The sequence below is a fragment of the Kockiozyma suomiensis genome, assembly GCF_038497685.1.
Source record: "Kockiozyma suomiensis strain NRRL Y-17356 unplaced genomic scaffold V2V93scaffold_5, whole genome shotgun sequence".
Classification (NCBI taxonomy): Eukaryota; Fungi; Ascomycota; class Lipomycetes; order Lipomycetales; family Lipomycetaceae; genus Kockiozyma; species Kockiozyma suomiensis.
Genome location: NW_027117668.1, coordinates 611,155 through 635,729, shown reverse-complemented (window position 1 = coordinate 635,729; position 24,575 = coordinate 611,155). Strand labels below are relative to the sequence as shown.

Genomic DNA, 24,575 nt, shown 5'->3' with positions numbered 1-24,575 from the left:
AAATGCATACGCGAGATATTTAACAAAATAATAAGCTCTTCAGAATAACCCAAAAACATTGATTTCCATTCCTGAACTAACACCCTAACCGGTTTATAGCACCCTTGCCATCCTCTATTTGTTTTAGTATCACCATAGCGCCAGCCTCACCCATTTCTTTAAACAGCCTCTATCTCTTCGTAATACGTTTCTGCCTGGGTGCGTCACGTTCAACGATCGGACTTTGCGGTCTACAGCACCGCAACTGCGAGATCTTTTCTTCTGCCTTTGAATACCTCAATACAAATGCCAGCTCAATTTCGGCAGCTGTTAACCCAGGTATACCTTTTTCTGTCCGCCCATTACCTTCCGTCTGCAGATCATTAGCACAATGTATGCGTACCCTACGCGCGCAAACGAGGTTCCAACGAGCCTGCACGTCAATCCAATTTAGCGTCACCGCTTTGACCATATCATCTACTGCCTCCAAGAATCGCGGAATTTCAATCACAAGACGACCATTAAGCGCGCTGAATGACTCTGCTGAACTGACAGTGTTCGTATCAATTGGAATTCCACGGTCAGACAACGAAAGGAACCGTTTATAATCTGCAACTTTGCGATCACGACGAGCCATTGCTTTATTTATCGGTCCATCAAAGAGGTCGAGAACTTGCTCAAGAGGAGCAATCACGTGTGTCATAACTGTTGTACGGAAGCGAGGCAGTTCGCTTTCTCGGATATCTTGAGCTGCGCGTTTGAAGCTGGAGAAGTCAGTGGCATGCGGATAAATCGGATGGGTTGGTGTTGACTTCATGCTGGTTGGAGCCGTGTTCGAGCCGATACGTGGACTCTGCGAGAGAGAAAGCGCATGGTTTTGCGGCAGACGAGCAAATTCTTCCAGACTCGAACCAAGAGCGTACATACTATTCAGTGATGCAGCCGCGAGATTGACTGCGCCGGCAAAACACTCAATAACGACACGCAGTTCAAAATGACGGCGGCGAAATTGATCGACAATGATATCATACGTCTTGTCTACAGTCTCTGCCGGCTGAACAGGAGTAGATGCAGAACTTGGGGCAGCCGATGTGATAGTTGATGTTGACGTCGATGAAGCAGCTGTATAGGAAGAGGTGATACTTGTTGCTGTAGAATTCGTAGACTGGTGTGAGAACGGCGAGGATGTTGACTTATCGGAACCCGACCGGCCTACCGACAACTTCAGTTTGTCGGCCATAGCTTTACGGGCGCCCGAGCTTTTACCACGCAAGTCAGGCTCGGAGGTACTAGGAAGTGCTCGTCTGCTCTCCTCGTTGATTCGAGTTGCACAGGTCGAAATGCTATCAACAGCTTTGTCGAGAGAGTATTTGTCCGGATGAGAATCAGAAGTGAGTTCGGACAGCAATTTGAGAAGTAGCGGGTACTTTAGCAGTCGTTGGACTGGCTTGATTAGTAGTGACTCCAAACTCCATGCATTTGTAGCTGACGAGGAGGCCTTGCGACATGATTCTTGCCAGCGATGATACGACGACGATGACGAGGAATTGAAACGGTGAAGTCGATTCATTGCTACTCCATGGTTGCGAATATAAGCTGAATAAATTTGTTCTAATTGTGGAATCTAGTTATCCAGTTTAGCAAATCGAGAAAAAAAATTGCAGACTAGAAAGAAACCTACGGCTTGCAAAAAAGTTTCGCCGATAAAAGATTCGTGCTCGTTAAGCACGGCGTCATCGACTGACTCCGCTTTTTTTGATTTGAAACTGTAGGCCGGAGTAGCTGCAGTCTGTAAACTAGCACTGAATATGCTAGTAAATTCAATCATTATTGGAACATTGCCAAAAATAATCGCGATATCATCTTTACTGAAAAACGACCGCCCGATTGCGCTTCTATGATAGTACTGAACAGATGTCAATAGGAGAACTAGCTAAGGACTAAAATTAATCAATATACCTTATCTAAAACACGAAGATCTTGTAAATATGCTTTCTCCGTGTCAATCAATTCCTGAATCAATCGAACTCGCCTATAACCACGCTTAGGTTCCATGGTGCTCGACGCGACACCCGACGCGACACTAGCATTAGTCTGAAGTGTACCGACAGAAGAATTACGCGATGCATCATGCGATTTGAGTTTACGCTGCGCTATTGAAGTAGCAGGATTACGATCATAAGATTGAGCCTGCGAAGCTAGAGCCACTGAAAGTTCAAAATGGTGTGAATTGCCAGCGAGCAGGTCAGTTGGCTGCTGGACAGAGTTGCGCGGGGTATAGAATACATCTGCAGACGCAATAGACTGAGGTGAGGCAGGCGGGGGAGGAGATGACGGTAGGGTTGTCGAAGGTGGAGGGGGTGATGGAGGCGAAGGAGAGGGCTGAGGTTGATCTTCATCTGCTCCAGACGAAGAAGTAATGTGCTCAGGGATCACAGTTGCATTAGAAAGCGGCGTAGCAGGACGAGTTATAGAGGTCGGCGTAATTGGCGTGTCTGGCGTACGATCACCTCCTGTACTCGCCGTACTCGATGTTGACGTATCTAAAAACCTATCTGGTAAAGGCGGGACAAGCTCAAGCGCCGAATGAAAACCAAGATCCGGATTCCTATAAAATGGTGAGACAGACCGTGATATCCGTTTATCTGTATTGCCTGAGGAAACAGCGCGGCGAGCTAGCTGGCGCAGGCGAGGGAAGGATCGCTTTGTTTTGAGAGAATGTGGGGTATTGTTGGCCGTAGAGGAAGTTGAGGAAATTAAAGAAAGATTATTTGCTGTTGGTGTACTCTCTGCCGGCTTTGGCGGCCCGAGATAGAGCGCATGTAAATCAGGTGAGGAGCGAGAGAAGCGCACGACAACGGAATCGCGTTTCCGTGGCGGCGGCGGAGGTGGAGGCGGAGGCGATGCGACAGCAGTGGTAGACACAGGAGAGGACAAGGACGATACCGACAAAGGGTCGAGTGTGAAGTAAGACTTGCGAACCGAAGCGCGCGGTGGGGGCGCGTCGACTGCAGTGTACGTTGCCGAGAGAGAGTTTTCGATGACGGCCAGATTCCGACGGTGGGCTCTAGCGGATCCTGTGCGGTAGTAGTATCCAGCGGATGAATCCGACGACGAAGAGCGGTTGGAAGATGGCCTCTCAGGCGAAGATGCGGTGCGTTGACGGAGCGGATTCAATGGGGGTGCGCCATAGATTGAGCCGGTTGAGGCGAGACGGCGCGGCGGCGGCGGCGGCGAGGACGACGACTGGGAGTCGCTGGCCAGAAGGTCCTGAGGCACCGCCAGCGGATGCAGGCGCTCGATTGTCGGCAGCATCGGCCGCGAAACCACGAAGGGTACTCAGAGGGAAAAGAGAGGAATGAGAATAGGGAGGGAAAGGATAGGAAAGTATAGGAAAGAAAAGGAAACAGGAGAAGGATGGTATCGTGAAGAGGCAGAAGGCGGCGTAGTGGTTGAAGAGTAGCCTCGCGCCGCGTCAGTACTTGTTTCTTTTTAGTGGCGGCGGTAAACTTGGATGTATCACTTTAATGATCTCTACCGATATAGTAAATAAGACGATAGATTACATGTAATTATGTAGAAGTATACAGCTGAACATGGGGATTGATATTAAAACTGTCTGATGACCGACAAATTTAGCCGTTTATTTCTATTCATTAAAAATAATGAGAGCTGTCTTCAGTTTTCAGTACCTTAATAACTATAATCTCTATCCAGATCTCTGGTTCTTCCTGCTATGTCACTTCTTGTACTACGCGCCAATTCACAGCATGAGTAGAAGTAAATACTAAAATGCGACACTCTGCCACATCTACCATCAATAATAAACTAGCCGAGTAAAGGCATCCAAGCACTAACATCTCATGTTGACGAACTCCCTACTTCACGCGAGGCACGCGACTTAACCCTCTACCCTGCATCTCTATCATCCACTCTACCATCTTCACTCACTCTTCAACTTCCATCCCCTCATTCAACACGTCTCTCGTCGTTGGCCAGTCTTACTACGGATGCGTCTCTCCATAGTTTCTGCGACAGACACGGACCCCGCAGACGTGGACACTCCGGCTGTCTTTAGCGATCCTCTCAACGCCAACCAGATACAACCGCTAGCTTCAAAGGCTCGCTTCCGTGTACGTGATTTCTTTGTCACTTGACCGACCGTTTTCTGATGCGAAATGCTGACGAGTTGCTAAGGCTCCGGAGTTCAAATATGACTATGAAGACATGGATTCTGATGCCGCCGAGCTAGATGAATGGTTCGCATACTCTGATAACGATCTACTTCTCGACTCGCGCAACCACTTCCAGTCTGACTTCTCGGGCTGTACGTCATCCTCGCTCATTTCAGATTGACTAGACTAACTCATCATACAGCCTGGGTGTCTGCGAAACTTTCTAAGCGCGAAAAGTACATCTGTACTCAACTCGCAAATATACAACAGCCTGGAGATGTCAGATCAGCTGCTTTACTTCGGTTATACTATATCGCCATTGGCGTTTACGCCCAGTCTAGCTCTCAAGATAGCCAGATTGAAATGATTCGTAAAAATACTGCCCTGCTACTTAAATGTGGGGCCGTTGATCCGCTGTACCGCTGTATTCAACAATGCATTGATGCAATTTAGTGAGTGCTTTCAAAATCTTTTTCAACTACTAGAGATGCTTACAACATCATTCAGCGACTTTCCGTCTGAGGAATCACTGGATGAAGACTCTATGTATCAGCAAATGCTTCATCAAGACCTTTTTGTATCCCTCACTGTTCTCTACTTCATGCTACAGATGCTCGATGATGAGAATTTTCGCAACGCGCTTGCTGCTCAAGAACCAAACATGGTCTCTTATTTCATTAAACAGATATCTTGCTTCAGACTTAATATTCCGGATGACCTCCCATGGCGAAACATTTTTTTACTGACTTGGAAGCTTATTCTAAAGATATTCGGCAACTCAAATGATTTAGCCGCGGCCAAAAGGCACGCTCGAGCGCAGTCCGGACTACCTCCAGAATCACCAACTAAAGATCCCGTTTCAGCATCTCCGATTGATTACCAAAGTTTTCGTCAATCAATCTCATCCAGATATCCAGGTTACAAACCAGAAACAGCCAATGCTTTGCCTCGTGAGTTTGCAATGTATGTGAACCCATCTGCGGCGTCGTCGTCGAGTTCGATTGCAAGTTTGGCCTCTGAATTTGAATACTCTGCCGATCCGCTTCCAGAGTCGTCTGTTCATATAGCCACGCCTGCTCCTTCGCCTCCTCCATCCCCGCCGCCTACTTCAACGAAAACGAAGAAATCTGCATTCCAAACCGACCGCTCGTTCCCGTTTTTATACCCTCAACAGGAAAGCGAGAGTGCTACCAGTACGATGCCGACTAGTATCCAAGAAGCTGAAGAGATTTTTGCTCAGCGACTGAGGACTAGTCTTGGGATTGTGCAGTTGTGGAGAGAACGTGAAGAGTTTATGAAACAAGAGCGTGGATGGATCAACGCAGACCCGGTACCGTCATCTACGTCCGAAAAATTTACTGCTGATTTTGACGAGATTTCGCAGACGAGACTAGATAGAGTTGAGGATGTCTATGTATGCTTGCCTGATCTGTTTCAAATTCAAATTCAATTAATACTGACTAAGTATAGCGAGAGGTATTGCCGTATCTGCAGCCGTCCGTGGTGACGATGCTTAAATTTTTTCTATCTGTGATATCACCGTTCGAGGCGTCGATTGTGTTTTCTCGACAGATTCCATCATTCATGAACAGTGGATCCGTAAATCCTGATTGTGAGTGCCGAATAGCTGAGATATAATATATATTTGATTTTGACTTTTCGCTCTAGTATTCAGCGGCATTGCTAAAAGTGAACTTGAAAACGCTCGCGAGACCGAAATTACTTTAAAAGCAATTTCTGCAATTCTTTATCTTCTACTCAAATGGTTCCGAGTATCTCGTAAGTTCTTTCTTAATTTGCTTGCTTGATTCGTACTAGATGTTTAATGAATATATTCAGATATTTTGAAATTCGAATTTCTCTCGCAAATACTGTTTGACTGCAGCATCTGTCCTACAATCATCCAGCTTTTTAACGCTAAAGAAATCGAGCAGTTTATCCTTCAAATTCCCGAAATTCCTGCGCTCAAGTTCTTTGCCGTATGTCGCACACTCGCATCTGACGGTCAACTTCCTGATAGGCTTCATATAGCGATGGCGCGTAATACTTCTGCAGAAGGCAATATGGGGTTTTATCATCCAGAGTCGGAAAAGACAGTCGAGGATATCTTGTTGCAAGATGAGATATCGGTTTTTTCGAGTCGAAATTTCTTCAGCACGATAAATCTTCTCAAGGTGTTTCAGAAGATTGTCAAGCATAAGCCTTACCGCCATCTCTCTCTTTTGTCGGTTAAGGTGCCTAACGCGCTACGCAAGACACTTCGGATCTCACAGTATGATGCACGACTATACGCGCTCAAAATCATTAAAGGGCAGATTCCGTACTGTGGAAGAAAATGGCGGCATGCAAATATGCGTGTCATCACTGCCGTGTATCTTTATTGTCGTCAAGACCTGCGCGACAACTGGTTGACCGGTGTCGATAGTAACTCCCCCACCGGACAATTTGGTGAGAATGGAGGCGCAATGGGCTCTGAGGAGTCGTATCCCAAGGAGGTTGCGCTGCGGGCGCTTGTGCAGTTTTATAATATGCGACGATACCCTGAAAGTATTAATGCGCTTTGCTATGAAGAAACGGAGGAAGATTTTTTTGCACGCGAGTTGGAGAGTATTGTGTTGGAAGATTCCATTAAGGGAATTGGCAGCACGGGCGATGGTATTTGACTTCCATGTACATAAATCACACATTCATATAGCATTAAGGAGATAATTCGTTTCCGGATGTGGGCGTTTAGGTTGAATTTTCTTTTTCATATTTCTTCTCAGGTTAATGGATATTAGAGTACACCTAATAACTTGCTCAATTCTTGAGTTCCAGCCAAGGGATTATTTTCAGCGATTACAAGATCTTCCTTCATGTGCTCTTCATCCGTAGTTCCGTTCAAGACACATATATTCTTCTCGCTGAGTATCACAGCGTAAAGCGCAACCGCGCTCGAAAGACCGTGCTTTTGCGCGACCTGGGATATGCGCTCGTGGCGCAAAAGATCCGGATTTGCGGTTAGTGACCAAAAAGATTGGTATATGACATCGTTCTCTGTGCACCATTTCCGTAGCGGTATGTCAAACATCGTCGATCTGTATAGCCGGTTTTGAACTACCGATGGGTATATCCCCGTCTTTGCGACAAGTCTTTTAAGGAGCTGTAAGTCGACGTTTGAGACTCCAATGTTATGTATAATATTTTCATTCTTATCGGAAGAATATGGTGTGTATGAGAACATTGCTTTCCAGGCCTCGACTGTATCTTCGAATTGGTCGAACGGCGAATGTAAGACCAGAGTATCAATGTATCCAAGTTGTAAATTTCGCATGCTGACAGCCACCGACGCAGCAACTTGCTCGGCTGGCCGCAGATCCGGATCGTAAGGACATGACGCAGCATCTTGTCCACCCCTCGGTGAAAATTTCGTCTGAATGTAAAGATCCTCTCTCTTGACTTCTGGCTGCAGAAGGAGGAAAGACCGTGCCCCAGCACCGACGAGGGCCTCGTTGTAATGCCGCGGCTGACATGCGGTATCTATGCCACGAAATCCAGATTGTAGAGCTTTGCTAACTAACGCGTCTGACTGGTCTTTTTTCCATGCGGTACCGTAAATCATGTTGGGCATACGCGTAGGTGGTGGGGTATGTGTGAGGGCTGCCGATACTGGAGCGCGAAGTTTGAATGATTGTTGCATTGTTTTTGAACAAAAGCGGGTAAAATGTAAATTTCTGTTGCAATAGTCTTTTGCAATGAATTCTGTACTCTGAAATCGTAATTTTATGGAGACAACTATCAGGAGTCAAAATATATTAGCATTGGGATTTCAAACAGTTGAGTTTAAGGATTTGCAGCTAGAGCCACCTGAGGCTCAACTTTACTGTGCTCTCTAATCTCATCTTGAAGCTTTCCTGCTTTCTCCCCTTTCTTGCTCCCTTTTACACCCCTCTTTCACTCTCTGAAAATTCCGGTGTTTGTTTGAGTCTAATTTCTCTGCTTGTAAATGCGTTAAGAGAATAGATCACTTTTTCAAGCTCGAATTCACAAAAGGAGTCCGCAATGGTAACACCCCCCCTTCTCCCTTGCACTATTTCCTCCTCTGAACAATTAACAAATTATTTTCAAAAATCAACAGGGCAAACGCAAGAAATCAACACGCAAACCCGCTCAGCGACGTGCTCGTGAGCCACTACCTACAGTATTCTCCTGCTTATTTTGTAATCATGAGAAATCGGTGATTTGCAGAATGGACAAAAAACTCAATCTAGGATTTCTGAATTGTAAAATCTGTGGTCAAAATTTCCAGACTAGTATCAACAGTGCGTTTATCCCTTTTTCTTTTTTTTTCTCTTCTTTCGTGGATCTATTACGGGAGCTAATGAGGTCTAGAACTGAGTGTGCCGGTCGATATATATAGTGAATGGATCGACGCCGTCGAAGGCGGCGAGATCGCGGACCCAAAGACAATTGGCGAAGAAGATATTAGCGATTTAAGTGATCGAGAAAACGATCACGAGGAAGAAGACGATATCGAGCTTGAATAAAATATTGCTACTTTTCACTCCAGATATAGGCTTTTGCCTGACATTAGATGATCATGATTCGACTACGTCGATTAATATGTAGCGCGCATCTATGTATCACGCCTCTACAGAGAAAAGGGAGCAAACACTGTAAATAAAAACAAAATTCTAATCTAGTTCTTCTCCGTCCACTCCCTGTACCACTCCAAACACTCAGAGTTTGCGACACTCGCGCCAATCTTAATCGGGCTCTTTGATATAATTCCTTTCACAATCGTCTCCGTCTTTTTTCCATTGGCAGTGAATGGGATCTCGGGAGTCTCTTCGATGACTCCCGGCACATGTCTAGGCGACAATTGTTCACGAATTGTCTTCTTGATCTGCGCAACAATCTCAGGCGTCAGCGATCCCTTCTTAATCATCTTGAGAAAGAGTACGACGGTCTCGTCAAGTGCCTCGGGACGCTTCATGCCAATGCATAGCGCGTCCTCGACAATTGTAGGATACTCCTTTATCAGCACATTGTAGATTTCCGATGATCCAAATCGCACACCGGAAGGCTTCAATACACCATCTGACCGACCAAGCATGACTAAACCGCCAGTCTTGGGAGACAAACGGACAAAATCGCCATGATGCCAGACTTTTCTTCCAAATCTCTCGAAATAGCTCGCCTCATATTTCTCGCCGTTAGGATCGTTCCAAAACATGACCGGCATGCACGGGAAAACTTTAGTACAAACTAAATCCCCGGGCTCGCCGGTGAAATCGATTTGCTCACCTTCGGCTGACCATACCTCAACGGCCATACCGAGACCGCGTACTTGTACTTCTCCTTTATAAACGGGAGAGATAAGTGAAGGCGCTCCAAATAGCGATAGAATGTCGGTACCGCCAGTTATGCTGCTCAGCGTAATCGGACCAAAGGCCTTGTACACATATGAGAAAGTCGAGGGGCTAAGAACAGAGCCAGTAGACGCAATCATAGCAAGTTTGCTCATGGAAAATTTCTCCCGCGGCATATACTCTTTTTGTTCAAGGATCGATAGGTACTTTGCTGAAGTTCCAAAGTACTTGACCCCTAGCTCGTCAATGAGCTGAAACATCGACGACTCGGCTGCGGGCTGGAACGGAGATCCGTCGTAGAGCACGAGCGTGGCTCCCGAGGCCAGTCCAGAAATTAACCATTGCCACATCATCCAAGAGCAGGTAGTATACTGGAAAAACACATCACCTAACTGCATGTCCATGTGCAAAAGATGCTCCTTTTTATGTTGGATGAGCGAACCGCCTTGGCCGTGCACAATACATTTGGGCTTACCGGTGGTGCCAGACGAGTAGACAATGAAGAGAGGAAAGTCAAAGTCAAGCATTTCAAATTCCAGCGCTTCGTCGTCCTTGACATCCTTGACAAAGTCAGCAGCTAGAATTGATTGACCGTTTGTCGGCTTGACGCTTTCGAGATCAATTGCGCTAGCACTGGAAGTCTCGACAACAACCACAGTTTTGAGACTCGAGAGCTTGCTAACGATTTCCGATACTTTTTCGAGATTGTTAAAAACCTTTTGGTTGTAAATTGACGCGTTGTCGGCAAAAAGCAACACGGGCTCAATCTGCGAGAGTCGCTCGACGACCGAAACAGAGCCGATCTCTGACGAAGTTGACGACCAGATTGCGCCGACGGCTGAGGTAGCCAGCAAGGAAATCAAAGTCGTGGCGTTATTAGACACGTACCCGGCGACGCGGTCTCCCTTTTTAACGCCGGCCTTACGCATAGCGGCCGAGAGCTTGCGCACACGATCACGAAGCTCGCGCCATGAGATTGGCGTCTTTGTGAACTCCGTTGCCGAAATCACGGCAGTCGAATCTGGATCCGGAGCCGGGACGGGGAAGAGCAGGTTTTGCGCATAGGAGAGTTTGGCGCCAGCGAAGAATTGAGGGCGGGGAAACATTGGGGCGGACTCGTCAACTACGGAGGTGTACGGGGTACCGGACACGACGTTGGTGAAGGACCATACCTCGGCCCAGAAGGAAGAAAGGTCGGTGATAGACCAATTGTAGATGTCATTGTAGGATTCTGCGCGGCGGTCAGAAAGAGCTCAAGAGGGAGTACGGCGAAGGGCTGAGCGGAGACGTACTAAAGTGTTTGTTATACTTCTTGTTAATGAGCTCAATGAACTCAAAGCAGCGAGTTGCCTCTGGGGTTGTGTTGCGCCAGAGCTCAACGGGCTTCTGCACGAGCTCGGTCTCTTCTTCAAACACAGTGACCGTCATTTGTCAGGGTGGAGTTGAGAATAGTAATTCGGGGAAGGGAAGAGGAGAGCGTGGTGAAGGAAAAAGGAGTCGCGCACTGGTGAGACGCAAAGACACAGAGTACGGAAACACGCAGCGATGCCCGAAAGCAGTAAGCTGGCGCTGTGGAGCAGCAGCAGTCACATTTGTTGAGCGTCTGCCTCTTCTCGGACGAACTCGTCGCGTCTCGCTGAGCAGCCACAGGCAAGGCGGCGCGGAATAATTATATAAGCTATTGGCGTATGCTTATATCTGGTCTTGTTTGCACTTCACAGGCCGCAGCTGCGAACTGCTATTCTAAACTACAGCACTATGTAGACATCCTTTTGCTTTCTTATCGGCAAGCTTATTGCTAACTAGAGGATATCTAATGTGGGTTAGCAAACTCAGAGATAATAGCAGGAGACTGATCGCTGCCGCTTTTCACCCGCCCCGGCTTTTTCTTCACAACAACCGCATATGATTATTGACTATACCAATTCCTTACTGTCGCTAACCTTTGCCTTTCATTTTACTCTAAAGGGCTAAAAGGTTACATAGACAAGAGCTAAGAGCGAAGAGCATGGCCTCTCAGTAGAGCCGCTTATATCGCGGCTGTAATCCCAATATTTTTTAAAAGGTCGAAAGAGACGAGGCCAGGCGCCTACGCTGATTTAACATTGAAATATACTGAGATACCAAACAACTCCGATTAGCTGTTATACAACCTAGCGGGAGGTTAGGCAAATGCGGAATAGACCTTTTTTCTCTATTAGTTCCACCTAAATATTCCGATATTATTGCCAGATTTCTACAATCTAGAGAAGTAAATTCCTTTCAATTTGCGGCGGCGACGAGAGACTTGATTCTACACCTGTCTATGAGATCCACTCATTGAGCCATTTTGGCTGGGCATACTATTGTAGAGCCGAGATATAGATGTGAAGTTTTCTGAGCAAGGAAGAGCATACCACTATCATGGTTATTTCACTGTGGAGAAAAAACCTTAACCCTGATTCCTGTGCGCTAGTTGTTTAATGAATTTGGCGTGTACTTTAGTGTGTAGTATCTGTAATATAAAGATAATAATCTGTAGCACTCTGTAACAATCTGCTGCTGCTGCTACAGAAAAATGTATAAAATCAATGCCGAAAAGTGAAAAAGAATCCAGCTAAGACCTTTTTTTTAACGATATTATCGTTGATTGTAAAAAATTGAGCAAGGCACATTGGTCAACTAATCGCACCTAGAGGCTGTTATAGTTTAATTACAGACGACAGGTCTGGCGCCCTGTGCCCTACTATGAAAACCACGAAACTACAAAAACTGAAACATAAAAGGTGTGAAACCCGTCAAACAAACTGATCTCTAAAGATTGCGAAAATGAAAAGATTGATTTCATCCAGGTTATAAGTTAGCTAAATCGACAGTGTATACCAAGAGCATTAATATTTTTATTTTCTAGAATGAGAGCTGCGGGCTTTATTATTATTCAGGAAGCAAGATGCGAAATATATGTCAGTTTTGTTCAGTACTACTCTGGCAAGCTGAATAGGACGAGCAAGCAATAACCACCAGCCAGTTGACCAGAAAATTTTAGCGATTTATTGATTGAGAACTAGGTATGATTAAAAGTGGTTGAATTAGCATAGCCTCTGGAGGAGGCAGGATGGCGAACTGTATCAACATAGCGTTGGTGTCTCTGTCAACATAGCGTACAAGTTTTAATTCTACACATATGAGTAGCTGAATGGAGGCGAGAGTAGAGCATGGGTCCTGGCAATTAGTGTATCCGCTTATTCTTTAAATACTAGATATACTTTGCGAAAGTAACACCAGGGCTGATCGTCACCGTTCTTTGATTTCCCTCCTCTTGGGGGGCAAATAATCAAATATACACCCATTTTGTGCAGCGCAATAAGCGTTTAAGTGCTCGCCCCATCCACAGCCAGGGATCGACCTCAGCATAGCAGCCGCAGCATACAGCTTTCCATTAAACATAGTAACTACAAAGTTCTCGGTGAATCTGGTGTATATCGAGCAAACTACTGTGCATGGTTGATATACATGTGTCTAGAATTCAGTCCCAAAAAAAACTGTTGAATGTAGATATTAATGTTGAGGAAAAATGAGATCAAGTAGTAAACGGAGGGTGAGGATTGAGAGTCGATGAACGAGTACGAAAGAAGATTCATGTTGGGAGCATATCTCCAGTATGCGGATTCATATAATTAATTATAGTTAATAATAATTAAATTAGATGAAAAAAAGTAACTGGATTGGCTTCGAACGTGACTAGAGTATGAGATCTGATCAGGTCAGCCACTGATTATAATATAGATTGCAATCTAATTAAATTTGAAAAAAGGCTACACAAAACACAGAGAAAAAAATGTTAGAAAAAAGATATGCAGGGTAGAGGGCTGTATAATATATACGGTATATATGCGAGTGGGCTAGGCAGGTTGAGTGGAGCTAGTGTGGGCCAGTCTTCAATTACACGTGTGCTCTCTAACTCTCTCAGCCACGTGAACGAGTTCTGATCTCATAAAGAGGTACGGCGTCCTGCTCGACAAATACAGACACGAAAAGGCAGGAAAGAAGAGAAAAAAAGGGCAAGCGGTGAAGAAGCGAGTGGGAAGCGAGTGCGGAGTGTGACCGGAATAGAGCGCACGTGCTGATACTGCATATTGCGGTGTCGAGCGGTGAAAGCAAGAGCGTATTTGTGGTCGAATTAGGCAGGCTGAGCATATTTTCTTTTCTGTTGATCATCCTACTAAACCAGACTTGGCGTATTCTCAAAACTCTTGCGCCTTCGATTTTCTTTCAGTCGCTCTCTTCCTAGTCCTCTCTTATTGGTCAGATAACTAATAATTGATCGACTGCATTCAGTTGTAGCAGAAATTGGTAATATGCAGTCGTATGGCAGAATGTCGATCCGCAGTAGCGTGTGTTCCTGCTAGCACATGGATGCCGATCCAGACTCGCCAGATTCTGCTGCCTTTATTTCATAGTAGTTACTAAGTTGCTATCTACCCTCACGCGACGGTTACTTATGATCTCCTTCTGGTATATAGAAAACTCAGCCCATCACAAATATCACGGGGCTGGGCCGCGCGATTTGTTGGGCTTATATAAAAAAGTAATTAAACCACAGTAAAAGTCTGCTATCAATTCGGATTTGACGGAATCAACCTTCTCTCATTCGCACCTCCGTCCGACTTCTATTCCTGCCAGAGATGAACGGGTAAAAAACGACACGAGTGAACAGCAGTCCTGATCTGTACTCTCGGTCCTTTTTCTTCATTTATCCCGTACTTTCTCGTAGACGGCTGCTCCTTTTCCGGTTCATCTTAGCGCTCGTTGCTACTGATTTTGTAAATTAAGGAACACGCGTCACTTTGCGGTGCTTTATTCAAACACCGCCACTGCACTCGCATGTGTGAGGATAAGTCCGATCGGAGAAGTAAGGAAATAAAGCAGACGAGGTCTATTGCTGCTCGCTGTTTGAATGAGGAGAGATTGTTGTAGTGCTTCTTGAAATCTAATCTATACGTCAAGTCTACTGACTCCCTTTATCTCTACTCTTCCTTTTTTAGCATGGACGAGCTATTGCCTATCCATTATCTCACTTTTTTAAATATGTTGCCGATAACCTTTTTTCTCAAAATTTTCTTTCGTTTCTTTACAATTGAGCGGTTTCTTTTTATTTTGATCTACTTTAAGTACCTCAATTTTGTTTCCCGTTGCCGTTTTATTTCAGTCACATCTGCGTAATAACTACCTAACTCCTTGCGGCTCGGAATCTCTGTCTAGAATGTATATACATTCATAGTCTTCCAACTTTGTAAAGATTAGGAGATTTTTGCCGGGTTATCTTACTGTGATAATCCCAGCCAAATTCGCTTACTTATTCTGTAAGTATACTTCTTGAATTAATCTAAACTGGAAAACTAGTACTTGGCTTTGTTGAGACCTGGTAGAGGGTATCTAGGTTTTGCCATTTCAGGAAGGAATTTGTTTTTTCTGTACATCCATTATCCGTGTTTGAGCAATACTGCTTTTTATCATTTTTGTTTCTAATATTTTATATTCTAATCTTTTTTTTTTTTTTTTTTTTTTGCTTTGATTGACTGCCGATTTGTGCGTCTTTTGTTGATTTGTTGATTTGTATAAATTTCGATATTTATCTCATTCCCCGTTGAATGCGATTTGCTTTTGTAAGGTGATAATTAAATTGCGACATATTCAATTATTTTCAGTATACTACACAAAAATTCAAACTCTGATAATGAAATTGATATTGCCAATGCAAAAATAATTGAAGGTGGTAGAAGTTTTGACTTATAGGCATATGATCACTTTACAGACTACAGTATGACATGTTAGGTCATCTTGGTCCATTTTTACATTATCGTATTTCGCTCTCTGTTTTCTAGCTGAACAGTCATTTCATTAGTATATAAACATTGAAAAATCTACTTGTACTAATCCAACTGCCTTTAGATATTTCTATCTATATTGAAGGCATTCATATGCGAGTGTTGCAGAATAGAAGTTGCTATCTTTAATTCCTAATGAAACGAGATTAGACCTGTAACAAGCAGTCTTTATCAGAATAGCTTTCTAGCTTCTCATAGCAAAGAGGCAAGATTGAAAATATATACAAAATAAAATTACTATGTGACAAAAGAAAAAGCAATCGCGCTAATTTTTAGAAGCAACCCTGCCCAATCAAATAAAGACCCGAAATAGCGAAAAGGATAGAAACCAATAGAATAAAAATAAGAAAAATCTCCAAACTTCCATTTATACCCATAAAATTAAAAACATAAATCAAACCTGCCAGCTCTAAGTTGTACAAGCGCCCCGCTTTCGTTCGTTATCTGCGAAATAAAATCCATCAAAGTAAATTGAAGACAGAACCTTTCATAATCATATGCCTAAAAGTTCTACCATGATTTTTAGAGACTTCGCAATATGTATTCAACCTCCTAACACTTTATCAAAAGCTTTTGCTGTTGCTCGCGCGGTTTCGATCATTTGTATGGCATCGATTGGCATGCCTGAACCAGCTCGTGCCTCCGCCACCGCGCCGAGTAGTGATCTGAATCCACTGCTGGCAAACTGAGCACAAGCCCTCAGACATCTCTTCGTTGCCTTTTATACGCTGACATCTCTCTGGTCTCGCGTACCGCTTACCGGTCAATGGGCAGATGCCATGCGCAAAGTTTTTGTCGTACCAGTATGCAGAGTTTTTAAGAATCAGCCATCGCGGCTCAGGACACAAATCACACCAGCCTTCTTTTACATCGCCTTTCTTACGCACCCACATTGGCGTGTAAAGATCGCCGTCGAATCTGACGTCTTGCTTACGCGGCACATCGTCAGCGACTGCGCAATTAAAGTCAGATTCGGGAGGAGGTTGACGGCGAGTAGGTAAAGCAACATAGAAATCATGTGGCATGTCTGTTGAAACGCTCGGGTGCTTGTGACCGTACGCCTGAGATCGGCTGCCGCGTTTACGATTATGCGAAGTGGGAGTCGGATCAGCGCAGCATTCAGCTTCCACTTTGGCAGTCGAGGCAAGGGCGGGAGGAGTACTCATGTCGATAGACGACACGCTCGATCGCGCCGAGACAGTCGAGAACGCGGCGGGAGATAAAACAGGCGACGAGTCGACAGATGATAACGAAGACGGCGAAACAGCGCAGTGCATTTCTTTCATATCGATTTCTTCGCCCGCGGCTGGCAAATGAAAATCAACGCAGTTCAAGTCGATTGAGGACATGGTCGAGGCGGCGATCGCGTCGGAAGGGATCTCACCGTCGTAGATATGGACGACGCCAGTCGAAGGAAGCGAGTACGATCCCACTGACCATCGCTTGGGTTTACTAGAGACACAGGGCTGTTCGAACCGCTGCCGTTGTTGCGGTAATGGTGCATTTCCGTTAACGGGTGCCGCTGAAGGGCTGATATACGACAACAGCTCCGGCGAGAGACCGTTAACGGCGGCGGCAGCGGCAGTCGCTGTTGATAGCGCGGAGTAGGTATAGGACGACGGATACACGGCAGAGTAGTCAAACTCAGGTGGCGGATCGTCGAAGGGCGCGGAGGTGGTATCTCTGTAGGCGGCATAGTTGTGGTGGAATTTGCTATCGGCCAATTCATTGTCGAGTTTGATTGAGGGTGAGCAGACAGAGGTCGTAGGGGTCAGAACACAGTCTTGGTCGCTGACAAGCTTTGAAGTGTCGACGAAGGAAAAAAAGTCGTTGTCGAAGTGGGACAGGGTGGCCGGCGTCGAGTCGATAGCTAGATCAGGAGGGGGCTAAGTTAGAAAAGACGGTCTGCAAGGGCGCTGCGAAGGCTGCGAAGGCGAATTGAGACGTACTCGACCAACCAGTGGCTGTAGAAGTGTCATTGCTGAGATCTTCGTGTGTGGCAGGATCAGCGGGGAGGGAGGCGATCGAGGAGTCGATGTCGTGGAAGGGCAGGTAGGCGGCCGCAGCGAGTTGTGGATTCTGGAAGGAGGATTGCTGGCCAATACATTGACGCTTGTAAGGAGGTGCGATCAGGTGGTGGTCGGTCAAGACAAAGCCACGCCGCGAGAGGAGGGCGGAGGGGGGCATTGCGGATTGGGTTACGGACAAGCAAGAATGGGGTGAAAAGCCGAGGCGGGCACAGAGGCTATATAAGAACGGCAGGAGGAGTGACGGGGAAACGGCGGCGCGGATGCTCCATCGCCTCGCGACCGGGCTGGGTACCGCACAAGCACAGCGAGAGGAGCGTGTCGCGTACCGACGCGCCATTAGGCGAGCCACCGCCACAGTCGCCTCTGCATGCGTGTCGCGACATGCGACACGGCACTCCGAGACTTCCGGCAAAGTTAGAATCATACCATTTCTCTCGTGCAGCCAAGCCAAATAAATCGCATGCGCAAATGGCGCAGAGTTGTGAGAATTGGAATCAAGGCCATAAGCTTAAGTCCAATTCGAATACTGTCTCTCTTTTATTCATACGTAGCAAGGTATGTACAGTATAGCAGCGCAGTCGGCAGTATTACACTCAGTGTATCCTACCCACATAATCACCTCCTCTCTCTTTCCTCTTTCTCGCCAATCGCTTTTCTCTTCTTAGTCGCCCAGTTGCCCCACCATGCTAGCCTCTGACCATTGTCTGCTCTGAAAGTCGAGATATGACACTGCGGGTATCTAGATGGAGAGGGAGGTGACGTCATAATTCAAAGAAAGAGACGAGGCAGATATGGTTATCGGCGAAAACTCTTCCACTCAGCGGCCGCTAACCGAACGCGGTTTGAAATCCTGTAGCCATCCGCCATGGCTGCCATCTTCTCTTCGCTGCTACTCTGATGTAGGAGTGCTATCGGATCAGCCAAGTGTCACTTTGCTGCAACAGTCGAGCTGGGATCTTGGAAGTCAGCGGAGGGTTAGTATTTAAATCTGCGCCTGATCAGCCGGCAATTTTCCGCGATCAACTTCCTATTTAAGCTCCTTCTTCTCTCCGTCTCTTGCGTTGCGGTGCCCTTGCCATCGGTCTGCTCAAGACTTGCAAAAACCTGGGATAAATGATAAACAGCTCATAGTATGACAGCGATGGATGATGTGTCATGTTGTTATGGCATTAACGGTGTTAGTTTTGATCTGATTCGCTCTTTGCTAGCTTAGGTGTGGATTGCAGATTACGTTCCTGCCAAACCCTTGCTCAACATACACATATTCACGGAATCAAATATAATATAAATAAGAAATAATTTACTTAAAAGGCTCTCTAGGCAAAGTAAATAAGTAGATAAATAAAGTAAAATTTATCTTTGAGAGTTTTAAAAATATAATTGAGAACAGCAGCGGCTTATAGAAGAGCAACCGCTTTATGAGAGTCTTCAGTTTGGCCTTCGCTTCGCCCTCGCTTCGCCCCTTATCCTTCCACAAGCGAATACGGAGCCAGGATTATGTGGCAAACATTGTAATATAGTTTTTTTTAGGCGGCAGGTAGACATTAATAAAAAGAAATGCATACAAAAGCAAAGTTGAGGCACCCCCAGATCAACATGTAAAAAACATTGCAGAATTAAGCACCGCAGTAAATTATCATCACAATATATAAAGGTTTATAACTTGCTTTAGCATGTGTTTAGGTGTGCGCTAAAATCCATCCTCGTCTGATCTGTTTGATGACGAGTCGTTGCCACATATCGCTGCCGGCATAAATTGCAGTTTACCAACCACTGAGTGGTTAGTAAAGACAACCTCGGGCGCTTTTTTGTTTGTCCCTTAATCCTGCTGTGTATAGTTAGTGGCGACGGTTGCATTCTCCTGTGGGTATTGAGTCTATTGAGAGTCTAGCTGACCTCCGAGACTACTGCAAGACCAGAGTAACGCACTGTGAAACCACTGCTAAACCTGAAACGCTTTTTTTAACTGCTCGGGCTACTGACAATAGTCCCTTAAAAATCTCGCTTATTGAGGGTAGTTTGAGATAAAAAAGGAAGATTGTCTGTTATCTCCGATACAGCCTGTTACTTTCTTTTTCGCTTCATTCCCCATCGGTTATTCATGTGACATCGTGACGAGCCGAATACCAAAATGACAGAAACTGATCAGCTTGCAATTAAAGTAAGAAGACAACAACAATCATCTCATAGAAGCTGATAGTGCAGAGGATGACACAGCAGTACAGAGAGCGAGACGAAAGCTTGAGCTTCCACGATGCTAATTAGCGGACTACAACCTGACTATAACCCTTTGACCACCGCAGCATCCCGACATACTCAACACAACAGAAAAACAGCCTAAGCAATAATACAGTATCTCTTTTTTGGTGCTACGATATCCTTTTTTTCAGGATCAGATTTTCTATCGCATCGCAGACAATGTGAGACATGGCCAGATAACACCACCGGATGCACTTGATACCATATGATATGGTATGATATGGTATGGTATGGTATGATATGACATAAATTCACACTACATACCATGCCACCCTCGTTAGGCTCAACAAAATTTCCAGATCAGAGAGATGATATCAGTGTGTGCGGCCCCAGAAGTCGATAACGGGAAATCTCAGAATCCTTCTGGCACCTGGCGGCCCCATTCTCACGATAGCAGCCATAGCGAATTAGAGTTCTGCAGCGGTGAAATGAGACAATTGCGACCCAGAGTATCTTTGCACAGACCTCCTTCTGTTTGCGTGTATTTTGTGGTCTGACCGGCGCGACGCGGGGAGCCCGCTCGACCAATTTTTGTAGTATTCGTCGGTTGGCGGCCGAAAGCTCGCGGCGTTTGTGCTGCCTCGGTCCTTTCGCTCGCTTTCGCTCGAATAATCTACGCCTTCTCTTTCTTCTCTTCTCTTCTACATATAGTTATTCTCTTTTTTGATTCACCTTTCTGTTCTTTGCTTTTTATTATTTTGCTGCTCATTAATTTTTAAAAAGATTCAACCCTGCTTGAGGCGTACCGAGAGCGCTTTTATTTGCTGGGTCGGCTCGCGCGAGCTTGGGTTTGCGCCACTCTGCCTGTCTGAGACTTCGTGCGAAACTTGTTACTCGATGCTCGCTTTTTTCGAGTCGTCACGTATTGCTTCTCTCTCCCTGTAATCCCTTTAATTTAATCATACGTACTCACATTTCCTAACTTAAAATTTAATTTGCAGCGCAGTGTACTCAGTAATTGCAGTTTTACGTTTCTTTATAGCCTTGCGAGTCACATACCGTAAAGTGAGGGTAGATTTCAATCCAATGTCTTCAGAATAGCAAACTTCCAATAATATTATTAGCTACTCATCCCATATTCCTCAGATCAATATTTATCGTAAGCTACTAGTTCACCTGATGAATCGTGATTTTAGTTCATATAGTCATATGTAAAACTCTGAATACTGGCTCAGACTGCTTCTAGCTAGAAATCGGTGCTGAAGAGTAACTGTATCTTATGTCATTTGTTAATACTCACCAATGCGATTGTAGAATAGTAAATCATAATAAATTACCTCATTTGAAGCTATATTTTGCCGCATCAGAGAGTGGCATGTATATATCGTATGTGTCTGAAATATATCTGCAATCTTACAATGAGTACTTTGTTCTATCGAAGCAATTGTTCGAATCAGTAAATTTTATATTAAACTCAGCAATGCTTTTTAGTACATTTCCAAATCAAATATCGGCTAGGCCTATAGAAAACATGTCTATTTTAATGCCTGATTGCTCGCTAGTTCTGTCTCTTGCCGATGCATATTCTTGTACGCCTGCTATCTCGTAGTAAAAATATTTTTCATACTTCCAATATTCTTCGCGATCAGTACGAGTCTTTTATAAAAACTACGATAGAAAGTAGTAGTAGTAGTAGTAGTAGTAGTAGTATAGTCTCACATGATTTGCAAATTTAAATGTTATGTACAAAGCCGAGATATCGTGTCGTCTTGTAGAATTCAACCGACTACTTCCTAAATTCGAGTTGTTTTTATATAAATAGTCAGATTTGAATAGTAAACCTACTATAATTAAATTCTAATATGATTGAATGGCTAGAGCTTTGCAATATTTGCGCAAGTATACAGGCACATCCTCACCATTTTCGCAAACCTCAACCATATACCGAATCATTCAGAGTATGAAGCACAGGCGCACGACATAGGTTTACATATTCACAGAGAGGACTATTGAATTTCAAACCTAATAGGGACGAAAGTACTCGGATTGCATAAAATTTAAGTATGCAGAAGTGCGCGTTTGTACTCAATACATTCACATATCTCACGTCTCCAGCCATTGAAAACCGAAAACATATAAGCAGCCATTGGCAGTCAACCTCGCAAAGGTATATATAGACGCTTTGGTTTCCGCTAATGAGGCGATTCTTATAAATCGTCAATTAAAAGTAGACATACAAATTTTTTTACTCTTCTTCGCACATTCTTGACAGAATATAGTTCGATACACTGTCGCAATTTAAGCACGAATTCCGGTACCTCAAATCATACTTCAATATCACGGATAGACACAGTGCTCGCAAACAGCATCATTTTATACACTTAGCAAAGGGGGAAAGCCAAAGTAAAGACCGAAAAGTAAAAGCTTCCTTATGAGGAAGGCGGTACACTAAGAATGCTAATTAGCAGCACGTGAGAATAGGAAGGCACAGCGATGCCCACGAAGACCAATCCGCGGAGATAATAAGTCCGTGAAGACTTGCAACCCGGCTGTCGGAGGACGGATTCATGTGTGAGATTTGAGCAGTATATTTTGTCGTAGATGTTTATTTTTTTTAAAGAAAACAGATTACTGCGAGCAAGTCGGGGGGAGGGGGGGGGGGATGGATATCCGGCGACTGGTTGGCTGTATTATCTGTAGACATGACGGAGGAATACGGAGGAAAAAATGGAAAAGCTTTTTCTCTTTCCGTTGATAGTGCTCGGCGTTTGTGCTATCACGATCTACCTGTTCTGAGCCAGAAGTTATGAGTTTCAATCACGGAGACCAGCTTGTATTAGAACTACTGAATACTAGGCAGCACCTACAACAACCTAATAAGACTGTTTGTTCTTATATTTGCTAAACAGTATGGAATAGAAAAGCTTTTGTGATCTTATCATGCATACTATCATCGTGGCTATTATATTTTTTTTTTGATTTTCACCCCCACCATATCTGAACCATTAATGCGCAATCTTGCAAGGACAGCTCTGCGCTCGTCATTTATTGTGCTGTTCGAATCGAACAGTATCCCTCCAGCTACAATAAAAAATCATTCACCTAACGAATTATGTAAATAAGAGTTATTAATAGAGATACAGATCTTATGATTGTCGGCCATTATTGTTTGTTTGAGGGCTACTGCTGTCTGTAAGGTACTGTGGATGCTCTTAGTGATTGCTTACATTTTTTCAGTACCTGGTTGCGTTTCATCTTTTTGATAGTTAATATGCATCTACTTTTCCTGGCCAGAGCTGCTTAATTGTATTCAACAAAAGCGATTGTCTTATAAATGCAGGCCTAATACTAATAATTTTTTTAGTGCTGCAATCAAAAGATCCTGAAGATTATATCATCAAGATTGAATTTCAACCATGACCACGATTGATCCTCCGAAATATACGAGAGAGTTTACTTTGTATTTGTTTACAATAGCATATAACCACAAGTCAGCGATCCTATTTCGATTTGTCTTCAAACTAAACAATTGCACAAAAGACAACGCAGTGGCCATAGACACGAAACTCACAAAGCAGAAAAAGGCCTTTTTTGAATTCTCTTTGCTGGTAGAAAGAGAGTGTACATATATGCCGCTTATTTTAATTGTAGCTCTTACGAGTCTCAGATTAGCTGGCTAGACGAAAAGCATGAAGTGTCATCTGTAAAGACCCGTTCGTGAGAGGATGTCGCAAACGAACGCGATAGCTCTGAAAACGTAGTATGAAATAGATCTCACCGTTTAGGCGAGGTAGCAGAATCTCGAGAGCGGCTGCGGCTGTGTGACGTTGGTGTCGGGAAAGAGCAAGATCCGAAGCCGCTCTCGAGAGTTTAGAGAAATGCGACAGGGTAGTGGCCCAGCTTCTGGGAGAGGCTTAGCTTCTGGCATGACTCCGGGGATCAATGTTCGTTTGCCGATTCGGGCACACTGGGACTCGACATAGCTATGGCTGGCCAGTGTACTGTGCTTAGAGTAGGTAGAATATCCGCGTTTGGTAATTTCGGTTCGTCAACGGTATGCATCCAGACTAAGTGCTATCAGTCCACTGACAAGCCACCGTTGTATAGACAAACATCCTGTTCTTCGCAGGAGCAACGGCGCGCTTATTTGTGTTTGTTATACTGTGCCAAATTGTACTTTGTGCTCTGTATTTTCTCTCCTATCTCTTCCTCTTCCTTCCTCTTTCCGATTCTCTGCATTTTCTCGATCCTGAATCGTGTGGAATCGCTACGAGAGAGCGCAAGATTGAGACCAGATCAGACCTTTTTTTTTTTCGCTGGCGTCTTTCTTCGTTTCCTGCTACAGATCATCATTAATCTGCTCATAAGCGAGCGCCAATAGTACCTTGCATCTACCCGTCTATCTATCTACGCTGTATTCGTAGCCATTACATCCGCCTACTGGCTTACCTGATGTTGTCTATCCTTCCTGAAATTGACGACACTACTGAGCACGGTCCAGGTCGCCTCACATCTGTGATTTCATGTCGCATCTTCTAAGTCCGAAAGTCCGCCTAGGTGATTCCAGCCAATAATACAAGTTTTGTTCTTCTGTTTACCAATTCTGTTATCTTTCCCGTATTTTCTTCTCTTATCGTCATTATTCATCGACTCATCGGTCTGGCTCCTATCCCTCTCTGGCGCTTTTTTGACGCTGTCGTTATGCGTTTAGGACTATATAGTTGAAACGCTTGCTGCCGCGATAATCCCGACTAGCCCTACGTGGTCTGTCACCAACGCAGCCTGCTCGCGTTCCTAGGCGATTAAATACATTAGCGCGTATTATTATCCCGCTAAAAATCCTTTTCTGGCTCTCTACTTGGCTTCAGCTGTTCATTTACACCAAGAGGCGTTGATCTTTCGATGAGCACTAAATCTGCCTGAGGGTTACGCCTATAGTTTGAAGTACGCCGCTGTATCTTTACGTATTGCTCT

The 24,575-nt window shown here is 44.7% G+C and overlaps 6 protein-coding genes across 6 annotated transcripts; 2 read left to right on the top strand and 4 right to left on the bottom strand.

Moving 5' to 3' along the window:
- Positions 1-169: 169 nt before the first annotated feature.
- On the bottom strand, positions 170-3,294 carry V2V93DRAFT_379598 (uncharacterized protein; the record flags this gene model as incomplete). Its single annotated transcript, XM_066912017.1, has 3 exons — positions 170-1,603; positions 1,661-1,885; positions 1,939-3,294. The coding sequence occupies 3 exons, from the start codon at positions 3,292-3,294 to the stop codon at positions 170-172; spliced, it is 3,015 nt and encodes a 1,004-aa protein (XP_066766624.1).
- A 449-nt stretch (positions 3,295-3,743) lies between these two features.
- Positions 3,744-7,102, top strand: V2V93DRAFT_367846 (uncharacterized protein). Its single transcript, XM_066909662.1, has 7 exons — positions 3,744-4,112; positions 4,177-4,306; positions 4,357-4,606; positions 4,662-5,568; positions 5,625-5,766; positions 5,823-5,933; positions 5,994-7,102. Exons 1-7 carry the CDS (start codon positions 3,990-3,992, stop codon positions 6,815-6,817), a joined length of 2,487 nt encoding a protein of 828 aa, XP_066766623.1. The 5' UTR covers positions 3,744-3,989; the 3' UTR covers positions 6,818-7,102.
- V2V93DRAFT_199622 (NADP-dependent oxidoreductase domain-containing protein) lies at positions 6,874-7,993 on the bottom strand. The gene has a single exon (XM_066906995.1). The coding sequence runs from the start codon at positions 7,831-7,833 to the stop codon at positions 6,931-6,933; it is 903 nt and encodes a 300-aa protein (XP_066766622.1). The 5' UTR covers positions 7,834-7,993; the 3' UTR covers positions 6,874-6,930.
- On the top strand, positions 7,964-8,909 carry V2V93DRAFT_334273 (uncharacterized protein). Its single transcript, XM_066907704.1, has 3 exons — positions 7,964-8,198; positions 8,272-8,455; positions 8,526-8,909. The coding sequence occupies exons 1-3, from the start codon at positions 8,196-8,198 to the stop codon at positions 8,678-8,680; spliced, it is 342 nt and encodes a 113-aa protein (XP_066766621.1). The 5' UTR covers positions 7,964-8,195; the 3' UTR covers positions 8,681-8,909.
- Positions 8,675-11,109, bottom strand: V2V93DRAFT_367837 (uncharacterized protein). Its single transcript, XM_066909661.1, has 2 exons — positions 10,798-11,109; positions 8,675-10,736 (listed from the first exon to the last, which is right to left on the bottom strand). Exons 1-2 carry the CDS (start codon positions 10,931-10,933, stop codon positions 8,833-8,835), a joined length of 2,040 nt encoding a protein of 679 aa, XP_066766620.1. The 5' UTR covers positions 10,934-11,109; the 3' UTR covers positions 8,675-8,832.
- Positions 11,110-15,935: 4,826 nt separating this feature from the next.
- V2V93DRAFT_379593 (uncharacterized protein) lies at positions 15,936-17,559 on the bottom strand (the record flags this gene model as incomplete). The annotated part of the gene is made up of 2 exons (XM_066912016.1): positions 15,936-17,242; positions 17,322-17,559. The coding sequence occupies 2 exons, from the start codon at positions 17,557-17,559 to the stop codon at positions 15,936-15,938; spliced, it is 1,545 nt and encodes a 514-aa protein (XP_066766619.1).
- Between the last annotated feature and the right edge of the window lie 7,016 nt (positions 17,560-24,575).